Here is a 24,480-nt window from a genome sequence, read left to right as displayed (position 1 = left end):
ACCTCGTAAATCTGTGTACCACCTTTGAGACCAGTGCTCTGACAAATAAAGTTAAGTTAAAGAAGAGCTCTCACTAATTGCAATATTACATAGCATATTTACTCCCCCCTCCCCCTCCCTATAATGTTGACCAAATAAGACAAGTTTTTAGTTCACAATGAAAAAGAGACAGAGTCGGGTCGCGGCGGCAGCTCCACCAGAGAGCTCCAAACTTCAAAATAGTAAAATAGAAAAGATAAGGTTCCATACTGTGGTTGAGTAAAGTTAAAGTTTTATTAGAAAACATCATTGCATAATTAATGATGTTTCTTACAATTCAAGAGGACCGCTTTGAGAACAGCAAAACATATCAAACAAGTTTATATTGCTTCTGGTAAAGCTTGTATGCTCTTTGGAGGAATGACATCTGGTGATTCACAGGTTGTGTGAGTGTCAGACTCATCCCATTTCTTAAATTGTAGCGATTCGTTTGCAGACAGGCTCTGGATCATTGGACTGATCCCTTCTCTTTGGGGACTAACAGTGCAGGTGGATGTAACTTCCTGTACTTGCTCTGTATCCAGACTCGATGCATTAGTACTTTCTTTTTTCTGTTCACTTTGAGTCTTCTATCCTCTAGATTCTGAGTTTGTTCCAGTCCAGCATTAGAAAATAATCTATGAACCTCATCTGCAAAAATAAATATTGTATCAATATTTTTACATTATATCAATATTTTATAACTTTATGGGTAAAATGTAGCATCCTTCAGAATTAAGTTTTAAAACACCTTTTGTGAAAAAATAAACACATGTTCCATCTCTACGTGTGTAGAAATTCTCTGATAGGCACTGTCCTGATGAGAAGAGGAAATATTTCACTGTAAATTTCACAATATATCATGATATACAGTACCAAAGATACACCCATATGAATACATAATAGAATAGTCATATTTCAGAGACAAACATTGCATTATGTTCAGCTTGGCAACAGTGTGTGTATCTTTGGAGACTCACCTTTCTTAAACCTAAGTTGTGAAAGGTCATATCTGCCGTAATCACGGAAGAGGAATGTACCTCCATGTTTGAGGTATCGAGATAGTCTGGTCACAATTCCTTGCATTCTGTAAGGAAAGGGAAATATTTCTAAGTGGCAAAATTCAGTATAAGTATGCTGCTGCATGGTTGTGGTTGGCCTACAATTTGTAAATATTTTTATTTTATGAGTGTAAGACTAAATTCTAAATATGTTTATTCGTAGGATAGTATATTATTTAAGGTGTCAAATACCAGCTAATCAGTTATTTCTGGTGAGCAACATCTCATGCAAAAAGTATAAATTAGGCTTAAGTGGAGGCCATCTTAATTAGTTGCCCTCACACTTACTACAGTTCCAGATAATATTGGTAAGATTTAAAGTTGGCCAGCCTATATAAAGCTGGATCAAATATAAACTGAAAAGAAATGCACCAGTATTCAAGCAGGCTGATGACAGCTCTCTAGCTGCTGGTCCATATTCAGCATCCTTAGCAGCCACTGGCTCAGTATGAAGTAAAATGTCAGTTACTGAGAGCAACCTGCAGCAGCACAGTGCAAAGGCTACAGTCATTATCACTCAGAAGAATAGCCCCTAAATGTAGATGCATGTACCATTAGCATTAAGTTGCACTGTAACTGAGCTCTACTATTGCAATACAGACTGTTCACACAAACTAGAGAGATTTAATATTTTTAATTAATATGAAGCAGTGCAAATGAACAGTGTGTAATATAGGACCAGGGATTTTGAGGGTTTAGTGTTGACATTCAGACAAAGCCAAAGGAAAGGGGGTGGGGATGGTGTGAGGAGTTGCTTATTTGAGTGGGGGCTGCGGTGTTCTGGGGTCTGACAGGCGATAAATGACATTAGTCGTTCCTATCTTTGTCTTCTAGTTCTAACCTTCACCTACCGATCTGGATGAATGGAAGAGAGCACAAAGACCATCAGAATAACATCCAAGCTCTGCGGTGGGAAGGGAAAGGAGGCAATCTCTTCACAAATGTCATGAACAAATGCATGACAAACAGATTGATCATATTCTGGATTGTTCTATAGGAGCAAAAAAAAGGGAGAAAAACACTTATATAATACTCAATTAGAATGTCCTTTAAATTAAACTGGTGGAATACTTAAACCAAATACTAGTAAAGGCAGGTGATTTGAAGAATCAAGAGGGATGTATTTGTCACTAATACAGGTACAAGTAGCAAAATGTTGTTAGGACTTGTTGATTGACTGATTTTGACAAATGCATATACATGACCATGCAAGAAATAGAGGTGGTGCCGTGGTAAAGGTTAAGGAGTTTCAATCCCTAGGGTAAACTATCCTAAGTAATGAAGAGAGGTGAAGAAGAGAGTGAGAGGAGTGAGGGAAGATGTACAGTAGTGTAGTGCAGTAGTGAGACCAGCCATGCTTTACACAGCTTGGAAATGGTAGCACTGACAAAGACAGGAGGCGGAGCTGTAGGTGGCAGAATTGAGGATGCTACGATTCTCATTACGAGTGACAAGGCAGCAAATAAAGGCAGAAAAGCCCCAAAATTACTACATTAGATTAGAGGATCTGTCTAGGTTTGGGGATAAAGCAAGAAAGGCACGGTTGGCCTAGCTGTCCGGGCACCTAGACTCCTGACAGCCCGTTGCGGGTTCAAGTCCCGATCCCGACGGCCTTGTCACTCCCCATTTCCTGTCTACCTACTGTACTATCAATAAAGACATAAAACGCCCAAAAATAAATCATAAAAAGAGAGGCACGGTTGAGACGGAGATGTGCAAAGGAGGAATGAAGAGTACAAGGGGAGAAGGATGTTGAAGATGTAACTGAACTGCATGAAGATGTAAACACTGATAGACTTGTGTAGTTAGTAGTTACTATAATGGTATATTTATGTTTGCTATGTACACAACAATTGCACTGAACTCATGGGGCAGCGGTGGCCGAACGGATAGCGGCGCGGTCTAGATACCGGAAGGTTCCCAGTTCGAATCAGCCGTCCGACACGTTAAAATTACCACCGCTGAAATGCCCTTGAACAAGGCATCAACCACTACGATGAAATGTGTTATATGAGCAGGGCCTGGCTGGAAACAAGTTCTTGAGCTTAGCCCAGATACCCTGGGTAAATATAGATTTCATTTCATTTCATTTCAGGTAAAATGGACAATTATAATATCATATTATTGCATTATTTCCAAACAGGTTGTCACTGATTAGTCGTTTGTTTAGTCACCGACGCACAGACACATGGACAGACGGAGAAACTAATCTTTGCCTCCCGGTGTGGCGAAGATAATGACGTTGATGATATACTGTATATCTACTTTATACCTCAAAAACATACCTTGACCAGCTGAATGGCTCGAGGGGAAAAGTCACAACAGTATACAAATGCCCCAGTTTGTCTGAAAGAGAGCGGTACAACTTTAGCTTCTGGTTGCACCACTAAAAAAATTAAAGTAATTAACACCATGAGTAGCAACAGGCTACAGGAAATGGGTTTACAAATGTACACAATCTAGCAGGAGGGGCGAGATCATTCCTGACGATTGATTGATTTGTCCATATTTAGATTTTTCCTTTATAAATCACAATTTATAATGTTTACCTACCAATGCTTGGTATCATTTTTTTCAAAACAACCTCAGCTATAAGACCCAACACTATTTATTTCACTTTGACATGCTATAAAAGCATTTTGGAACCAGAAATAAAAAATAAAAAAGAATCGGATGTGAAAAATTTAATATCTATAAAAAGCACAAAACATGCTCACTAACTTATTTTGAAGCTAGGAAAGTTGGATTGTAGTTTGAACATGTCAAAATAATAGTCAAGTTTAAATAAACCAAGTCTAAGGACACATTTCTACCACAAATGCATGTAAAACCAATAGGCGTTCTTCCAAAAAAGCACACATTTTATATAAACTTTATAGTATCATATCTCCATGACATGGAGATATGATATAGGTCTATGATGAAGGTCTAAAAAAAGAAAAGTGGCCTAATGTCTATAAAAACGGGAGTCCAATCCCACGCCGAACAGTTAAGAAAATAAATAGATTGTAGTCTATAGTATATTCCTCAAATATGAACAAAAATATACTCACTTAATTGAACTAACAATAGGAAAAACACTGTTGCCAACCCCACATCCAACCTGCAAAGATAAAGATTAAATCATTCATACACCATCTTCAGTATTGTATCATTCCTGTGTATCAATAGAAACATAAATCAAGGTAAATAAAGATTAATATAAACCTCCAAGATACGAAACGTGGCATGTTGTCCAGGGAAAGAGGTCGTTCGTATTGCACCTTCATATTCAGTTGGAACTTTATGCTGGTCGTACATGGTCTCCATGTCCCTGCCAGACCCACTTGGCTGTAGGCATAATGTCTGAGGCCCACCCTGACACCCCTCTGTGGCAATGTGTTCAGGCTCCAAAGGAAGAAGTTCTGGGAATTCTAAAAACAGCCATTTGCGATCTTTGAAGAACTTGTCCTGATGCAGCTGATAAAATCTATCCCAGTATTGGTAAGCTTCTGTGTCATATATACCTGTGGGAATATGCGAATCAATTTTAAAGTGATGTAGGTATTTCTTTTTTTATTTATCATGTAACTCAAATGCTGTGAGAAAAAAAATGTTTGTTACCTTGATCTTCTAGAGGAATTTTTACACTAGAATTTGCTTCTGCCTTTTGATAGGCATTTTGCCTTTCCTCATCGGTCCACTTGACATGATCCCTATAACATAATATACTGTATATTTCACTAATGCAAATTATCTCCCAATTATTGTGGCGAACAGTTCTTAATCTACCAGTTGTGCTTTATAGAAATGTTTTTATTATTATTTCTCAAAACCCACATACACAAGCTATAAACTACATCTAATTTGCTATAACAGTAACATTGATCATGATGCATTAGCCCAATCCTTGACAATCACCACTGGTAAAACAAAATAAAATAAATACAGCAGTCCTACTGTAAATCTATACTCAGCATACCATAATCAAGATCCAAGAGATGCATAAACTGCAACATACAACAATATACACCCACAGAAAAGTAAGGTATATTGTTATCCCACTGCCTTTATCCTGAACTGCAATACTAACCACATGTTGTGCTTGAAGGTGTCTTCTGGGTTGGTCAAAATCCTTGTTCCCAGGGGAGCAGTCGGTCTGCCTCCAGTGCTATATAGTCTCATGGGGAATCTGCACATATTTTTACCCACTGAGGCAAAACAGAGCCTCTGAAATATATGCATTTAATCTGTAAATGTACAAAGCGGGTAAATGAATTTAGGACAAGTACAACACACAAGCAAGCATACAGAATGACTTCTAAATAATAATTTAAGTTTAGTAATTATTTAGTAATTATGAGCAAATAAATGAAATACCCACATGGCTTAAAATTTAAATTTCTTGTTGTAAAATGATGACAAACTGACTTGGAAACCAGATTTAGACTTTTGTATGTATTTTATAAAGCTAAGCTAAGAGTATAAAGCTTAGGCTACCATAAATAGCACTAATAAGTGTGCAGTTCGTGGAACAGTGGAGATATTTTACTAAACACATAACACAACTTAGACAAGTTTTCTGCCAGAACTTTCAAATGGATATGAAACTAAGGACAATATCTGACTTCAAGTATTAGGAATTAATTATTGGGTGAGTACATACGTGTATACAATTCACTTATTATTCACATTCACATTATCACTGCATTAAATACACAAAATGAACCGTTATCAGGACGTTGGAATATGGCCAATATGGCCTGGCATACTAGAAATTGTGGTGTTTGGCTGTGTTCACCCTCCCGGACTGCACGCATGCAGGGTGGTGCAGACATAGGGCCGATTCATACTCCTATTTTAGAGCCGAATAAAAGTCGGCTCGGCGCTGTAGAGCCTACAATGTGACGTCATTTGAGGTTCGGGGGGCGGGTACCATCCTAAAGTCGGCTCTTCGGTGCTACTGAAAATGTCTGACGAGCCGAAATCATAGCGGTAAAATAGGAGTATGAATCGGCCCATAGCCTGTTATTGGCTTGGTGTAACGCCATGCTTGAATTAAATCACGCCATGCTTGTCATAAAATAAAATAAAAACAATATATTGCAAACTTGCAGTTTGGGCAACTCCAAAGCAAACTCCACATGTTCCAACATTTTATTTACCTGCCATAGTGTCAACCCCTTACCCCTGTGTCGGATCTGTGGTTAGACTGGCATATTCGCCGATACCGATATGACCCGATATGAAAAATAAGGGCCGATCCGATACTTTTCCCGATACCGATACAGTATCGGGACATCTCTAATTATTATGAATAATTATATATATAGAGCTAATGCTATTATGTTTATTAGTAGGTTTGCTTAGCTGTACTAGGTTATATAGGGACGCCTATTATGCTTGGTACTGCATGTTTTCTGTTCCTGTCATCCCCTAGCCTCGGTCCCAGGCTCACTTAACTGCGAAAAAGAAGAGCCTGGTCACAACCTAGGACAAATAAGCTATCTAAGGCAGGACTTCCGCCGTGTAACCCCCCCCCCCGGAAGTTAACGTTTTTTGACCAATCGCAGCGTTGTGTTCCCGAAAATGTATTCCCGCTGAAATGATCATTGGGTGGGGACTAGTAAACACAGCCGCACCGCGTGACGTAGTTATCTTACACGCAACACTTCCGCCACTTCCGCTGATAGTCTTTTCAGCGTAGGTCTTGGCCAGGGTGGTCATCCCCGCAGATGAGTCCCTAATGAGTTGCCACCTTGAGGAGGGCCTGGCTAGCCAATGCTTGGATCCTATTGGCTATCTGGTCCTGTGGCAGCTCAGAGTCTTGGCTACCTGGCTACAAAGCTAACTCTCTGTCAGCGCTTCGATGAGGAAACACCGCTTAGCGTTGGTCTTCCCTCAAGCCGCCTACGTTCTGTTATTTTCATCGTCTGCTTTATTTTGTTAGTTTGTGTTGTTCTGCTTTACCCTTAGTTTCACTCCCTTCGGGAAGGAGTGTTAGTTTCGTCCCGTTTAGTTCTGTGTAGTTCTTGCTTGTTAGGTTCAGTAGTTGTAGTTTCGTATTTGTATGTTTGTCAGGGTTTTGAGTTAGTGTTATCCGTCTTGTCATCACCGCCTTTTCTTTTGTTCATTCATCATTCTGTCATGTCATGTGTTCAACCATTCATTCAGTGCTCACAGAGCCATCTGTTGTAACTATTCATCATACACTTAAGCCACTTGTAAATTATTGTTCATGAGTATTAAAAAATACTCTTTTACGAGTGGTGTTCTTCCATATACATGTTGCGGGCAGGTTGCCCCTAGACTTCAGAACAGTCCGTAACAGACCAATAATAACAAATGTGTGTATAATTCTAAGGGTTAATTTCTAAAGCTATAGTAGCCTATGAGACCGTGTTATTCCAATAGATTATAATTGAAACTATTCGCAGCAGAAACAATGTGTTGATCCTTGCTACAGTAACCAGACAAAGAACTCACTCACACAAAATGTTGAACTTTTGCCTAACAGTAGCTTAAACGGATATATGACATACGACCCACTCGGAAATGGACTACAGTCAAGAATATGGGCATGTGGCCTGCCGCCCAAAGTGTGTAAACTACGGAGCCCCAGACCATCATTCAGGAGCAGTGCAATGCCCTAAATAGTCCAAGAGCCTGACCCCCCTGGTTTGCGCGTTAATTAAGAAATTCTTGTTTGAATTTTTGACTAGCTGTACATCTCTACTTCACATTTTGCTAAATGTTGGAATATCTTTCTGTTGAGATATCCTTTGCTTATATTCTCTTCAATTATATTGTTGTCTAATCATATCCATTAATCTTAAAAAAGTAGTTATGGCATAGTGTGGCATAGCTGAATATTATGAGTATATTATGTTATTTTGTGTCTATGCTTGAACACTTGACCCACATTATTAGTTGTAGGTTGTCTTCCCAACAGAATACCACATGAAGCAGTTAATTCAATCAAGGCCACCGCCCACCATGATACTCAGACATGTTGTACATACTGTGACAATGTCCTCTCACAGGGCAAAAAGCCCCATGCTGTCACACCAGGCCAAAAATAGGCATCTCTCAGGAAGTATTGAGAAACGAACATGCATCCATAGCAACTCAAGTGTTCAAGCGATGACTGTTAACCCATTAGTTCCCACAATTCTAAAAGGCTGTGTTGTCTTCTTTCCTCTTTAGGTTGAAAATGGCTATATGACCAATATATCACCCCAAGGAAAAGCAGAAGTCTCCGAGAAGGGGACGCACAGAGATGATTCAGAGGAAATAACCTTTTGCATTGTTAACGTATAAATGGGCGAGGGACAGTTAGGAGAGTGCGCCAGACTTCATGAACTGCCACTCGGTGACTATGTATTGCTGAGAGGGAGAGCATTTTGGACGCCCAGAGATCTCTGTAACTCATTCTATTATTCAATCTGTAATAGTTTATCTTTATGCAATTTGATTAAATACATGTTAAACCTTAATACTTTTGTCCGTTCTTAAACTTCACCAATTAAAGGACGCGCAGAGATAGCGTGCTCCATGAGGGTTTTCTAAATTGTCTCACTGCACTATTTGTTTGTTGTCATCAAGAGGCTATTTACCATTGTTTTATCCGTCTAACTGCTTGCCTGTGTTTTATTGCTATTTTTATGTACTGCCCTGTGAAGCACTTTGAGTTGCATTTATGTATGAAAGGTGCTATACAAATAAAGTTTATTATTATTATTATTATTATCTCCATCATAAACCATTGCAGGCTAGTAGCTTAGTGTTAGTTATCATGCATTGAATACTGCACCAATGAAACCACTTTTCTGCATAATTCAAATATGGGGAATTGATTGGAATAGATATTTTACTTACACAAAACTTCCAAATATGCTTAAATGGCTTTTTAATGCAGTATTGTGCACACACATCTAAGAAATGTAAAATAAGGCTCGTAAATATCCCCATTTTGGAAGTGTGTGCTGAGAACAAACATGTTCCTAATGGCTATAGAAAACCGCTCACCATTCTAAGCTTTAATATGAGTGGTAACTCATATTAAATGTGTTTGTAAGTTTTGTAACTGTAGAGATACAATCAGAAACACTATGATAACACGAGCCAGGGCCCTAAAATCGAGCTATAGAATCAAATGGGTGGGCAAAGCTGGTGTGATTTTTTTTTAACTTGCTGTGTATCTCTACTTCACAGTTTGGCATCTACTTCACCGTTTGGCATGATAACCATTGCAGACATGTAGCTTAGTGATAGTTATCATATCACCTATATTAACACACACACACACACACACACACACACACACACACACACACACACACACAACAAATGTATGATCAACTTTTGAGCCATTATTGTGTAGAGACCTTTTCTAAAATCTATGGTAGAGACCTATGAACCTTTCTGCACTATTCAAGTATGGGTGGAAGACACCTGAGCAGAGGGACGAGCTGACAGACAGCTGCTTGTGCATCACCAAGCATCAGTGGTCAGAGGTGGCAGAACTGCAGTCTAACCAAGAAGAGGCAGACACGAGAATCTTCTTACATGCAGCTCATGCTGCAGCTGAAGGCTACAGTGCTGTTGTAATAACAGCAGATGACAGATGTGTTGGTGCTCAACATTCTCTGCTGAGATCTCCTGTCCCTTGTTCCAGAAATGTGGAACGAAGAACCGGGTTAGGTACATTGACATCACCAAGCTACGCCAGGCCCTAGGAGATGGCGTCTGTAATGTCCTAATTGGCATGCATGCTCAGAGCCTTGAAGCTATTGAAATCGAAGCATTTCCAGGAGATTTTTCGTGAGCTGGGTCAGTCCTGGGAACTCTCCAGTCTCCACAGACCTTTTCAAGAAGCTGCAAGTCTTCACATGCAAATTGTACTCGGCATCCACAACAACAGGACATCAACATCTCACATGTCTCCCCCCTGCTCCGCTCCCTGCACTGGCTCCCAGTCGCTGCCCGCACAGAATACAAAACTCTGATGCTGGCATTCAAAGCAACCAAAGGTATGGCTCCCCCATATCTTGCAAGCATGATTGAACCCTACAAACCCTCCCGCGCACTCAGATCAGCCAACGCAGGAAAGCTGGAAGTACCCTCACTAAAAACGCCGGGACAACGCTCCACACGTCCCAAACTCTTCTCCCTTCTGGCCCCAAAACTGTGGAATGCACTCCCCGTTGCAATCAGAACTGCAGCATCACTCCCAATCTTCCGCCGTAGTCTGAAGACCCACCTTTTCAGACTCCATCATGGCCCATAGCACTTATCCTACCCCCTTAGATAGCACTTTTTAGACTTAGATAGCATTTGAAACAGACTTATAGCATGTCATGTAGACAGCACAATAATTGCATTGTATGTAGTCATAGCACATCATAGTACATATGTATAGCATAGTATAGTATATATGTATATTTAATATGTATAGTGTCATTATATAGATATGTTCTAGTTACGTTCTTAGCTTACGCATGTTTCTTGATAAATGCATTTTATATATGTGATGTATTCCCATACTTTTGTTCTTGCCTAATGTAAGTCGCTCTGGATTAAGAGCGTCTGCTAAATGCCTAAATTGTAAAATTGTAAATTGTAACACATTACGCCACCAGCTTTTCTGTGCACAACGTGGGGCACTTGAGTCGAGCCAGCTGCCACCATGTGAGGACTGTCTTTTCATGCATGCCATGCGTGCCAACTACCAGGCTGGCATTTGGAGAGGGAGTCTTCAACAACATCTGCAAGTCCCAAGCCCATGCAGTTCAGCATGGCTGGGCCAGAAATGATGATGGTCGGCTCACTGTCGAATGGATGCAGGGATCTCCAGCTCCTAATGTAGTGTTGCAGCTGCTGTCCTGTCCAAGCTCCCAGAATGCACGTGCTTGTCCAATGGCTTGAAATGCACATCAATGTGCAAATTACAAACGTGCATTAACCAACCCCAAGAAGAGGACCCGATTATCACTGAGGCAGACTTGACTTAGCCTGGTTAATAAACCAGACCGAATCAGCCGTTGGCAAAAAAAAATTGCCTGCCAGCGGATTAGGTTCCTACAACCGAGAACAGGTCGGGCCAATCGGGACACGGTATGCAATATGGGCGGGCTTTGGTACAGTGACGTTCAATGCTTGAGACCTTTGACTGACAGTAGCTCTGACCAATTGCGTCAAAGAGAAAATGTTTGAACCCGCCCCCCGGGAAATGAAATCCAAGTGGAGCCAGCCCAGACTAATATACCGCGACAGTGTTGTGTGATATTAGTCTGGTTTATTAGCCAGGCTAGACTTGACTGATTCGGAAATAGAGGACTGAATTCGGTATGCATTACCTTACATAACTCATCTTACTTGATAAATTGGTCCTTCAAACTCTTTGTGTCATATGAAGCAAACGATTAGTTCATTTTGACTTGAGGTGTATACATTTGACCACCAAAAAGTGTTTATTTTATGCCTGCTCACAGTGTTTTCTTATTTATTCAATGATAGATAGGCTACTGTATGGACATTGAATATTCCTTCATTTAAAACATTTGACTTTAAAATGTTAACAAAATGAAATAAGTGATGAGTCTGGCTTTATCCAATATTCTGAGTTTGATTCTGGAAAGTTAGGCAAAATCGGGCATATTTTCTTGTATAATGCCTAATTTGCATATTTAAATATACAATTTCAGAAAACTTGTAATACAATAAATCATTGTCTTCATGTAATTATTCAACCAGGGAAGTTTCATGGTGATCACTAGTTCTTAATTTTTTTCATCCTATTCACCCATCATGTATACAGGGTAGGTGAAAATAACAAAATGAGTGATAAATATGAAAAAGCTACTCATGTGGAAGGGTTATCAGAATCAGAAGCCTTTATTAGCCATACATGTAAACATGTTAGGAATTTGTTTCGGTAGTACAGTTACAGATTGCAGTTACCACAGCTGCCATGGACGGGTGGACGGCGCTATATCATATTTATCATAATTTACTTATTTTGACCCTATAAACAATTGAATATAGGTATGGTTTTGCCCACTTATTTCGTAATGACCAGAGGGGGGAGGAGTGGAGATACATGGACAAAAGGAGTTTTTTGGCTTTTATAGCTATGGAGTTTGTGAACTGTGCAGTTGAAATCAAATGGAAATCAGAGAGGATAAAGATGGTGTTGGACGCAGAAAGGAGGTTTTTGAAGGTGGAAGACATTAGTGCTGAAGAGCTGGACAATACTTTGAGAGAGGGGTTTGCACAAACTCAGCCAACTGTGTGTGTGTGTGTGTGTGGGGGGGGGGGGGGGGGGGGGGGGGTATACCAAAGGAGATATAATCCCAACCTGTGGAGGGCAGCAATATGCCGGAAGGCATCCAGTCTGCCGGAAACTAGAAGAAGAAGAAATGGACTACAGAAATTGAGCGGAAGTGTGGTCTCAGGTCTACCACTACTATTATTGGCTCCATTACATTAGCTAGCTAGCTGCTATCGAGGCTCAGTGGAGTGGACAACTGGACATTATCAAATATAACATTGTTTTGACCAATTGCTTTTTTAAATCTAGTGACCCTAATCTGTCGCTAACATGTGTTGTTGCCTTTAAGTGACACATTTGCAAGCAAGCGTAATAGAAGAGCTACCGGTATGTTGCTCAGACTCAACAGTCAGTAATCGCAGTTAACATACATTTAACATTTTAGTTACAAACCATCCACACCGCATAGTTTTGAACGATCCTGTTAAAAAGTGTAAAGATGGACATTACTATTGAAGGGACTGTCTCAGAATGTGCTTACCAGAGTTTTGTTTAGTTCCTTCCTCCTCGGTTCTTCTAGTTGCGTTTTGTCACTCGCACACATGGCTTCTCATGAGCACTCCGAGTCCGCGTGCTCTAAATGCCCCCTAGTGCTGCCACTCACACCAGCACAAAAACGAAGAACGAAGATGAGTATCACTGAGCTCTTGGACCTAAGGTCCAGAGGGGTCTTTGATGCTGCAACTTTAGCAACACAAAATCTGAAACTTATGAGAAGTCTTGTCCTCCAGGTAATGGACACACAAAGTTATAAATTGTGCTATTTAAATTATTTTAATATCCTGATAATGTTGAATTATATGTCTATTTTGTATTGCAGGACAACAAAAACTTCATCAAAGTTTGGAGCAAAACCTCAAAATCTCCTGTACGCTATGAGCTTGGAAAACTGTACTTTGAGAATTTCCAAAGTTGTTACAGTTGGTAAGAATATGTTTGGGTGTTTTCTCTTCTGGTTGTTATAGTTGGTAAATAACTGGACAACGTTTAGATTTTGACAGACAAAAATCTTCTGTTTTTATTTTTAAGTATTGATTCACAGCCTCAGGTGCTGTACAAGCTGTCCAAACCGTCTTCCAAATCAGAGAAAATTGAAGATGCTTTATTGTGTCAGAGCCCACTTGTAAGTAAAATTGCACATTACTTTTGAATATTCCTTTGATTCCCAAGATTTTTGCTCTGCCTCTGATATTGTATTAAATATGACCATGTCTGTTGCAAATTATAGTTACTACCTGTCTGACCTTGCCCATAGGAAAATACATTGCCCAGTCCCTCTGACCATAAACCCTGCCTCCTGACTTTGACAGCCAATAGTTGGTTGTGTCGTCTTTCAACTGAAACAGGAGAAGTCATCCAGAAAGTTTACCTCTCACCAGACTACAAGTTTAGGTATCTCTTCATACTATTGAGTTTTGTATTCCTAATTCCTTTATTGGAAGTTAAATTCAGTTTTACTTTGTCTTTTCATATTGTGTTTCTTTTTCTGAATGTTTTAAAATAAAGTATATTGAGTTTATTTGAGTTGAAATGTGCCTGCCTGTAATGTAAACTTGGCAACCTTACTGTTTCTGTCAGGTACCTAGCATGGGATCTTCCTCAAGAGAGATTCTATGTGAAGTCAGTGTTGAATAAACCAACACCTTTAGCACGACAGGTAAATCTATCTATAATTTTTAATTCAATGTAACTTCTGCTTTACTGTGAAATTGACATTTAGAAAACGGTATAAGACAAAGTCAATGATGGCAATAACACATACATGCACACATCTGCCCACTTATTTTGGGTCACGGTCGGCCCTGCTGTGTCAGCTTGGCTGACAAGAGGCTCTCACTCACATACACAGTACATACATGGCTTGGTCACAACAGGTAATTTCATTTATTCGTCTGTCGCATGCACTCACATGCATGCACACACACTCACAGTAAGCCCAAGTGACCCTGCACGACCCACACACACTCACAGTAAGCTCACTCCCCCCAATTTGGAGGGGTACAATCACTCAAATTGTATTAAGTTCTCACAAGAGAAGTAACTGTGATGTGAAACATTTCATGACAATCAATGTGATTTTTCATCTCTACATTTTGCAGGCAGGTATCAGTCAAAATACGCTGTTGCACTTTGCCATCTTCCATATTTTCCCCTTGCAAATTGTGGGCATTATGGAGATCAACAAAACGGTATGCACTTTTTTCCCCTTTTGTTTTACCTCCCCATGTATAGAGAGTCATATTTGACTTACAATGTTTTTGTTTTCAGGTATTTGGGAACGGTGTTACTGAAGTTAATCTGTCTGAAGGTATCCTTGCTGTCTCTCACAACAAGTCAGTGAAGCTGTATAGCTTTGAAAACCTCATAAATAAGGTACGGTACATACTTCATTTGTAATCCTTTTAAAGCCAATGACATACTGTACATTTCTGACATGATTTTCTTAGACATTAGCTTTTTATTACATCAAAAGAATAGCACAGAAATAGATAGATGAATGTATCTTCAGTGCTAGTTGTTTATTGATATAAAAACGGATTTATACGGTAGACAACGATACAGTAAATGGTGGAATGGTGGAAACCTCTTTTTGGTCTGTTTAGTAAAAGGCTTGTCAAAATACCTGTACTTTAAGTTTTTCAAACACTGATTTTCCAGTTCTGGAGAGAAATTATACATTTTAATTCTGTATGTTCATTATTTGAATTGTTCAGGCTTCTAAAGTCTGCACAGTCCTTAAAATTCTATATAAATATTGGCACAGTAATGTCTTCTGGAATCATGCGTTACACTGTAATGTATAATACATCCAGTTTTGCTTTGACCACTTAGACTTGCGGTAATGATTTACAGTAAGTCATCGTGGTCAAAACAAAAATGGATGCTCTCATGAATATACCGTACCGTAGTAATATAAATATGATACCTGTCCTTTCTTTAGCAATTTCTGGCTACCCATTTCACTATCTGATGTACTGTATATTATTTAATGTTTTTCCTTTTCCTAGTACATGACAAATACATTGACACTTGGAGAGCAGAGCCCTTGTAATGGGGGGGGGATAGTAGGAAATTATCCTTGTGGTATTCCAGTGAATATCCAAATAAAAGGTAGGACAATGTTTCTTATTTATTCTTTCCTGCCGTGTATTTTCCGATATCCTGTAAGATATATTGCCACTGTCGGGCCAACTTGTATTTCCGAAAAAGTAATTTGTTACAAACTTCCAATGGATTAAATGTACTTTATTTAATCACAGCCTCTTAATAATTTTCATTGGTTCAATATGTATAAAAGCTTATGGCATACATGTACAGTATATATCTATACATGATCAACCACTTTTACTTTTCGTGTGACACTGTCATAAGATGCAATAGGGCACTAACTTATGAACTTATGAACACATAAATATACAATACAAACGCATTGTAACTTCAAACTCTATTTTAACCATAATTGTCATCAAAAACAAACATCTGTCCTTGGTTCTGGTGACTCATACTGCTCTCCTAATATGTGAGGGGCCGTTGATTACTTTTTTCATTAATTGTATTATTGTTTTTGTTGTAAAATAGAGTCTGAAGTTACAATGGGTAGGAAGCGTGCGTGATCAAATGAAAATCATACAAGCATCTTAAAAACTGTCCAGGGTGCTCCCAAAAGCCTGGGTAGACAAAAATTACCGCAAATAAGGTTGAAGGTTAAGACAGCATTGCAATCGTGTGAAGAAATAAGAGCATGTATCATGATTTTGGTGTCTTTAAAAGCTGAAAATGATCTGATCCTAGACATGAGATGATAAAAAGAAAACATCTCAAGTTAAGTTTGTGAACGAGCAAGTGATGACAGAATTTCAGAATCCAATTATGCAAATGTAGCTTTTGTCAAAGGGAGTTCAATTGAAGGAAATGATGATCTCTTGAATATTTAATATCTATAATATAATATTCACAATAGATTGCTTCCTCATTATTGCACAGAAAGTCTTCCAGTGCTTTTTGAGCTACAATATGGTGGAGATGGCATGGTGGAGTTTGGAGGTTTCCCATGGCACTACATACATACACCACCTCAGAAGAAATACAAGGGGACCCACCACATCTGCTCATTGGCAGATGACACTCTGGTATTCTTTAAATAAATTATTATAATTCACATTCATCATACATTCCGAGTATACTCAGATTTTTCACAAAAAACAAGCTTCCCCTTTCCTTTGAGAGTTGGTCAGAGACTTTTCCACATCACATTTGTTTAAAGCCCACTCCACACCAATGATTCGCCATGCAACTGCTTGCAACCGTTATCCCCAATGGCAGTTGCGCAGTTTGGCCTTAAGGGCCACAGATGTCTTTGACATTCATTGTATTCAACAGTGTGGCGTGGCATCAAAAGCCTGTCCCAAATCTATAGACAAAAGAAAATGAAGAATCAAGAAGGATTTCTTTGCAACCTAGCAGCAAAATGTTGTTCGGACATGTTCCGCAGAGACAGTGCTAACACAATAATGCAATACCATCTATAACATGATAATACCAAAAAGATCTAATTGAAAATAAATCAATTGTGTAGGAATAACTACTATCTATTTGTAGAATAGTCACACACACACACGCACACACACACACACACACGTTTGTTAATATCCTGTATTCTTACTGTTGACTACATATTTTGTTATATTTTATTCAGTTTTTATTTTTGTGTAATTAGGCAATCAATGGAATACAAGAAATGGAAGGGTATTCTATTGAGAGTGATGCAATATACTTCCACACGGATCTCTCAGGCAGAGTCCTTCATTTTGGCCCTAGCAACATTAAGTGAGTACCAAACAGACCATATGCCTGCAATTGAGCAGTTGCAAAGTGAGCAATGTCCACTTGGGCTTATGTTAAAAAAAAGTGATTTTTGCAGTTAATCATCAAGAGAAAGGTGACCCAACTAAACTTAAGTTAAAATGTTTTAATTCAGTTGGCAAAAAAATGAACATTGTGTTCTTAATACGAGCATTTAATACAATTATTCACACTTATAATGTTGCTTTAATTTGGAAGTTTACCTATAATTATACCAGTTTTGATAATAATGTACAACAAATAACATTGTATTTTTCTTTTAAGCATGCTAAAAATTCGACATGAGCTGAACAGTGGTTTACCATGTGAGGTAGCCGAAGACTTCTCCATTACTGCTTGTCGAAATAACAATGTGAGTGCTTTACTAAGTTACTGTATTTGTCCATACTACTGTATGTGAAATGTCTCATTTCACCTGCTCTCCATCTGCTGTAGGCTACCTCAACAGTCACTGTCACCTCCTCTGGCCGCACTGTGAAGAGGAGATTTCATCAACTGGATGATGACCCAGCACAAGAGGTATCAAAAATTATTAATCTTTCTTCTGATACTGGAGGACCAAAAATAATATTTTGTATTTTTAACCAAGTACAAGCAAAGCCTTTTAATTGCATAATACACATATTATTGCAACATTTAACTAGAAAAGTGTGTTTGTCGAAGGCCCTGCAAACTGGAAGGCGGACAAAGCCAATAGACCTTGTGGTATGCACCGCCCCCCTCCTGCCCCACCTTCGTTACTGTTGCTAAAGCAAAGCAAAGCAAAAAGCAAAGTTCTTTGTTTACCCAGGGTAAGTGGACTAAGCTCAAGATGCTTGTTTACAGCCACGCCCTGCTCATAGAACATTTCATGGTTGGGGTTCAATGCCTTGCTCAAGGGCGGTGGTAATTTTAACGTGCTGGTCCGGGGATTCGAACTGGCGACCTTCCGGTATCAAGACCGCTCCGCAAACCGTTCGGTCACCGCTGCCAAGACAGGACACTCTTCCTGATCCCCCATTAAGGACCGTGTTATCTCGCCGTTTTTCCGATGAGTATTAATAGCAACAACATCCACACTATAATAACACCAAGGTGAAACGTTGCTGTTGGGCGTCCTGCAACAGTGCTTCATAGGTACCCAGAACGTTTGGGGCATTTTCTTTGATTCCTTTTCCTGTGGGTGCGCACATGCACATGTCAATGTTTACATTCTGGAGGTGGAGGAGGCAGCAGTGGCTCGTTCACCCTCCCTGCTACTAAATCATACTATTAACATCAACTTTTACTAAATAATGGTTAAACCAATTGTCTAATAAACAACAAACAACTTACCTTGGAGCAAATGGTGTGCTTTGTAACTTTCTCCACGTTCAGTGGCTTGTGTGGAGTCTGGACGGCCACAGCCAGTCTGTCTATCCCCTTTTCACTGCGGTTCAGAAAAAAAGAACGCTGCTTACCCTTTTCTGCACATTGTATCCAAAAAGTGAAGGTCTGCTAATGGTCTAAACTAATTTGAATTTAGGAAGGACAAAGAAAATTAAGATTAAATGGTTAAACGAGCACCCATGGGAAAAGGAATCAAAGAAAATGCCCCAAATGTTCTGGAAGCATGAAGTATCTATGAAGCACTGTTGCAGGACGCCCAACAGCAACGTTTCACCATGGCATTATTATAGTGTGGATGTTGTTGCTATTAATACTTCAAATACTCATTGGAAAAACGGTGAGATAACACGGTCCTTTATGGAGAAGAGTGTCCTGTCTAACAACGGTAACGAAGGCGGGCGGGAGGGGGGCGGTGCTTACCGCAAGGTCTATTGGAATGAGATCTGATATTGTTGTCATTCTAGAGGTTTGGGCCATACTGGTCGGATTTGTGGATTGTTTATGGTTATATCTGAAACTCTTGAGTCATAGTAACATGCCTATAATGGGTTTATAATCGGGTTTGTTTATGGTTATGTCTGAGTCATAGAATAGAATATTTAAGTGGAGGTTCTTCCTTGGCTGCCCTAAAGTGAGTGTGCGTGCAAAGTTACACAGATGATTTGTGGCAATTAGCAAATGGGCCACTCCTGCAAACTTTGAAAGCCAATTATAGTCCCCTAAAAAAATCGTATACTTAACAGACCTTCCGTATGTTGGAGTATGAGGATGAACTGGACCTTCTTGCAGTAGTTGCAGTGACTGACGAAGGGGGTGAAGGAAGAGCCAGTATAAGGCTTCATGACAACAAGAGTGGGGAATTACTACGAACAATTCCTCTTGAGGAACCTTGGGATGAGGTGAGTGGCTGATGTCTTCCCAGCCTTCTGCAAAGAAATTTGAATTTCTAAGTCTGTTGTGTATTTGTTCATTTACTTATATTTTGCCCACATTTTTATTGTTCCAGACCTACCAACATGAGTTGTACTTTGACAGAGAGACACTTGTTCATATTGAACAAAAAAACAATCACTTCTGCTGCCATGTCTACAAACTCCACCCTAATGGAACCCTAATGCTTTATAAGGCTAGCTCACAGCCCCTTTTCCAATTTCCACGCCCCCTTCCGGTAGATAGTGGTGTCATTTAACATTAGCATTTACACGTTTTTTCTCTGGAGAATCTAAGTACATTTCCTAATGTAAAAATGTGACCAATATTATTATGAAGCAAACAAGATGGTAAATCAGCTCGAACAGATAGAACAAACCTTACCTTGAGAAAACAAAAGTTGTAGACTTCTTAAATTACCTCTGTTAACATGTAGCGTCTATGGAGTGACGTCACGCTATCACCACTAGCCCCGAAAGGGGGCGTATTAAGGGGGCGGGGAAATTCTGTGAGATAGGCCTATTAGTGAAAATTGTTGGCATTGAATGTCAAAGTTACAATGGACTTCTACTGTATCATTAGGATGTTGCAGATGTTTATATTGCAGATTTATTTTATTAGAGTTTTTTACTCAACTTTGTTGTCAATTACATTTGGAGCTGCCTTTCTCATTACAGCATTTATGTTAATCACTGTTAATAGTAGCTATGTTTTGGCGATCCAATGTACAGCAGCAAATGTTAATACAAATAAATTCTTGTTGCATTGCAAACTGAAGTACAGATTGGAAGTACATTTTTGGTCACATTTGTAGTTTTTGTACACTGTCAGAGTGAGATTAAAACATTGTTTGTTTTTGAGTGTTGGGAGAGTGGCTTTTATTTTATATACATTACTGTATGAATGCTGCAAAAGGCTAATATTGCCACTCAAAAAAGCCAAACTAACAAGATGTATTGTACAAACATTTTATTTATAGAAGATTGATACAGTATCTGAAAATTTGAATGTTACTGATGTTAGTGATGTATACTGTGTTTCTTGTCAGTGCTTCTCAAACTTTTTGGCTCAGGCACCCCTGAATTATACATTGTTAAGTTAGAGCACCTCACATTTATGTCATATTATGGTAGGCAAATATGTAAATATTTCCCCCTAAGATACAGTTTGTCCCAAGAAAAACTTGAGACAATATCATTTCCGATTTGGAGAGATAAACAACTTACTTATATTTAACCACTTGAACCCCATGCAGCATCCCTATTCTGGGTGGAACATTTGCCAAAAATAGCTGATGTACAAGCTCACATGCATTGTGAACTTGTAGATCGGCTATTTTTTGGAGAGATGTACGGCTCCATCTTGCGCCACCCTTATCCCTAAACATATTTGCCATTTTTTTACTATTTTGAAAATCATTTTAAAATAGTTCAACTAGCCGATCTACATCTACACGTGAGCTTGTAGATCAGCTATTTGAACTATTTTAAAAGGTTTTTTTTAAATGGTAAATGGCAAATAAGTTTATGGATAAGGATTAAGGGGTGGTGCAAGATATAGCCCTTAGTGTTGTAGGTCATGAAGGAACACACCCAAGTACATTTCAACTTGTGTGTGTGTGTGTGTGTGTGTGTGTGTGTGTGTGTGTGTGTGCACACTAGCCCGGGTAACAGTTCGTTACCCAGGGTAGTAGCGGAGCACAAGTGCTCATTTTCAGCAACGCGCTGCACATAAAAACGAACACAGACATATACACATACAATCAGTGTGTGGCTTAATTTAAATCTTGCACATGACATCCTATTGTGTAATTTATTGTAACCACCACAAATGTTACGAAACATTGCAGATGCTGGGTTGTGACAGGAATGTGGCTCAAGTTATAAAGACATGATGAAATTATGTAATTGCGTACGTTAGTTTCTGATTTATGTTCTGTTCAATTCCAATCTGCCTACATTATCTGGTTGTCCTGTCTTAAGATATCTGCACTGTAATTCTTGGCACTGCTTTTGTACATTGTTGTTTAGCTTACAAATTCCTACTTTGACAACACAGCAAAACTGTACATATTTGGTCTTGGTCTTCAACGATGCTCAAGAGATTTATATACAGGAATCTCAGTTGTGAAATGTACATTCATTATCCACCTGAATTGAGCAAATAAACGAGCTTAGGAACTTTTCACTATAAAAGTATAACAGTAAAAAGTACAGAAACATAATTCAAGTTCCACCTGGAGGTTTACCTCGCGTCATCATAAATGCAAACTAATCCAAACCATATCCGAACATTTTCATAACTTATGTCACGTGACCACCAAGACCCAACCTGCTGGCTGTAGCAGCTGGACTTGTTGAATGTTGTGAGCAGCAGCCAGCCAGCCAGTTCCTCCAGCTGGGTTTTTGCGTTCCTGTGTGTAGTGTGTACTATATGTTATGTGTGTAGTGTTAGTAATAGTATAGTGTCGTAAATCTGTTGATGGTGACGATGGAGGCTTTTACGCAGTTCGTGTTCCTCATCTCTGCGGCTGCGTTTGTTGGTTTTGCCTGTATAACATTTGTGTTCATCTGGGTGTTCAACTTTAAAGAAGGATTAGCATGGGATGGAGGACTGGCCGAATTCAACTGGCATCCGGTCTTAATCGTTATCGGATTGATATTTTTGCAGGGAATTGGTGAGACCCTCTTTTTCTTTTTTGTGAAAAGGAATATTTCTTACCCCAAATTCACGAATATAATGTGACGTTTTCACCAATTTAATAAACGGAATAATGGTTTACCTAAAGGTGACTTAAGACCAAACAAACTTGTTCAGACTAGTCAATACTACCGCCGGTATAATACCTACGGTCGGGAGAGCCTACAAATAATCATTCGTGTATATATTAAGTTATAACGTTAGTTTTTAAAATGTCACAATCAATAGACTTTTCTTCTTTAGGCTAATAGGCTACTTTTGGATATTAATATGACAAATGATCAGATCTGTTCTCTTTCAGCCATTATCGTGTACAGACTCCCATGGACGTGGAAGTACAGTAAGCTAGTGATGAAGTTTACTCATGCTGGCTTACACTCATTAGCCTTCATATTGACCGTGGTAGCGCTAGTAGCAGTATTTGACTTCCACAATGCTGCAAAGATCCCCAATATGTACAGCCTACATAGTTGGGTGGGACTGGCCGCTGTCATCTTATACTCTCTACAGGTACAGTAGCTACATCATAGGCCTATTACACACACACACACACCCTGGGTAAATATAGTAATCATTTCATTTCATTTCACACACACACACATACACACACACACACACACACACACAGCATATAAATTCAGTGCTTGCATTGATTTGCACTTTGTGCAATGACAATAAGTTGGACTTTTTGGTATTCTATCAAATAGTGGACCTTACTAACTCACATCATTTGTGAATATTTGTTTTCGCTCCCTCCATGAGCAGCTTGTTCTAGGTATAGGTATATACTTGATACCTATTACTCCTGTGGCCTTGAGAGCAACATTTATGCCCCTTCACATCTACAGTGGCCTTTTCATCTTTGCCAGTGTTCTAGCAACTGCTTTAATGGGCATCACAGAGAAACTTATTTTTGGACTGTAAGTATTGACATTGACAGTATAAAAATACATTTTCTAGAATAACAGAACTCCATGCACTCCATCTATATTAGTATGCAGTCGTATTATGAAACTGACACCTTTTTTGGGGTGGGGCCCGGGGTCTTTATTATTAAGGAAGGACGTCCCATATAAGAACTCCCCTCCAGAGGCAACTTTTGTGAACATTCTGGGCATTCTTATTCTGGTGTTTGGAGCACTCGTCCTCTGGATTGCCACTCGAGCGTCTTGGAAACGGCCAAGTGACCAGAAGATCCTAGACTCTCTACATGCCAATGGGGGAGGGGAAGCCAACACTAAAGTCGGACCAGCCCTGTCTGAAGATGCTGAACTCGTAGACCCAGAGACATGTGGGGAAGTCAGGAGAAGGAGTAATAAATCTGATGATTTTGATCAGGACAAGTGATGCACTGCAAACCCATCAGCTCAATCCGTCTACAAGGTTTAGTGAAAGTCAAAGAAAAGGCAGATATCATTCTTGCTAAATGGCTTTGTCTCTAAATAGCACCTTAAATGCTGCTTTGTCTCTGAATGCACCTTAAATACTTTTGGCATTGCGTCTCTTATTTCTTGTTATACTGAATGCTACTGCTTGAAAAATACTATTTTCATAAAAGAATAAGCTGTTGTCTAATACCATGATGGCATTATCATTTTCTGTATTTCTCTACATTCCATATCCCAATAAAATATTGACTTGTCACTGCATGGGAGCTGTTTAAAAGGTGTTCACTGCATGGGAGCTGTTTGAAAGGTGTTCACTGTTTACCTTAAAGTAGCCGACCTGAATTTTATTCCGTAATATAATCCAAAAAGTGATATTGCGCATTAAGGGAAATGTTTCAAAACTTTTATGTTTTAATCTGGATTATTATTGTATACAATACAGGTCATGGAAATCAAAAATCCATATTTAAAAATTAGTATTACATAAAACCACTAAAGTATTTATTATACAGAAATGTATCCATCCATCCTATGTTAATTTGTGCATGCAATAATTGGTCTGGACTACTACTATACTTACTATTGAACAAATTGGGCATGGCATTGGGGTGATCATCCTGTGGGAGGCTGTGGCACTGTTGATGTGTTATGGAAATCCAGGTTTGCTACCTCTACCTCTTCACAATACAACAGATTCCCTATGGGGTTCAGTTCAGGCCAGTTGGCTCATCAGTCAAGCATAGTAATACCATGGTCAGTACACAAGTTACTAGTAGTTTTGGCATTGTGGGCAGGTGCCAAGTCCTGCAGAAAAAATAAATCGGTCCAATTTGCCCACTGT

The 24,480-nt window shown here is 39.2% G+C and overlaps 3 protein-coding genes across 5 annotated transcripts; 2 read left to right on the top strand and 1 right to left on the bottom strand.

The window, feature by feature from the left end:
* Positions 1-264: 264 nt before the first annotated feature.
* mettl8 (methyltransferase 8, methylcytidine) lies at positions 265-13,012 on the bottom strand. 3 transcript variants are annotated; one of them, XM_079518904.1, is made up of 10 exons: positions 12,872-13,012; positions 5,152-5,308; positions 4,683-4,774; positions 4,287-4,585; positions 4,133-4,182; positions 3,365-3,425; positions 1,931-2,070; positions 999-1,105; positions 770-835; positions 265-669 (listed from the first exon to the last, which is right to left on the bottom strand). In XM_079518904.1, the coding sequence occupies exons 2-10, from the start codon at positions 5,301-5,303 to the stop codon at positions 488-490; spliced, it is 1,149 nt and encodes a 382-aa protein (XP_079375030.1). In that variant the 5' UTR covers positions 5,304-5,308; positions 12,872-13,012; the 3' UTR covers positions 265-487. The 3 variants fall into 3 exon arrangements, with proteins under 3 accessions (XP_079375030.1, XP_079375032.1, XP_079375031.1); XM_079518906.1 differs by having other exon boundaries at positions 4,287-4,492; XM_079518905.1 differs by lacking the exon at positions 770-835.
* On the top strand, positions 12,497-20,411 carry dcaf17 (ddb1 and cul4 associated factor 17). Its single transcript, XM_079518902.1, has 14 exons — positions 12,497-13,121; positions 13,211-13,314; positions 13,420-13,513; positions 13,646-13,782; positions 13,969-14,047; positions 14,490-14,579; positions 14,659-14,763; positions 15,399-15,501; positions 16,375-16,520; positions 17,108-17,217; positions 17,518-17,605; positions 17,689-17,772; positions 19,365-19,520; positions 19,628-20,411. Exons 1-14 carry the CDS (start codon positions 12,933-12,935, stop codon positions 19,808-19,810), a joined length of 1,668 nt encoding a protein of 555 aa, XP_079375028.1. The 5' UTR covers positions 12,497-12,932; the 3' UTR covers positions 19,811-20,411.
* Positions 20,412-21,991: 1,580 nt separating this feature from the next.
* cybrd1 (cytochrome b reductase 1) lies at positions 21,992-23,900 on the top strand. The gene is made up of 4 exons (XM_079518394.1): positions 21,992-22,228; positions 22,553-22,761; positions 23,017-23,171; positions 23,310-23,900. The coding sequence occupies exons 1-4, from the start codon at positions 22,033-22,035 to the stop codon at positions 23,596-23,598; spliced, it is 849 nt and encodes a 282-aa protein (XP_079374520.1). The 5' UTR covers positions 21,992-22,032; the 3' UTR covers positions 23,599-23,900.
* Positions 23,901-24,480: the final 580 nt, after the last annotated feature.

Source organism: Electrona antarctica, assembly GCF_951216825.1.
Source record: "Electrona antarctica genome assembly, chromosome: 13".
Lineage (NCBI taxonomy): Eukaryota > Metazoa > Chordata > Actinopteri > Myctophiformes > Myctophidae > Electrona > Electrona antarctica.
Note: the sequence above shows the minus strand (reverse complement) of the source record. Positions and strands in the feature narration are given on the sequence as shown.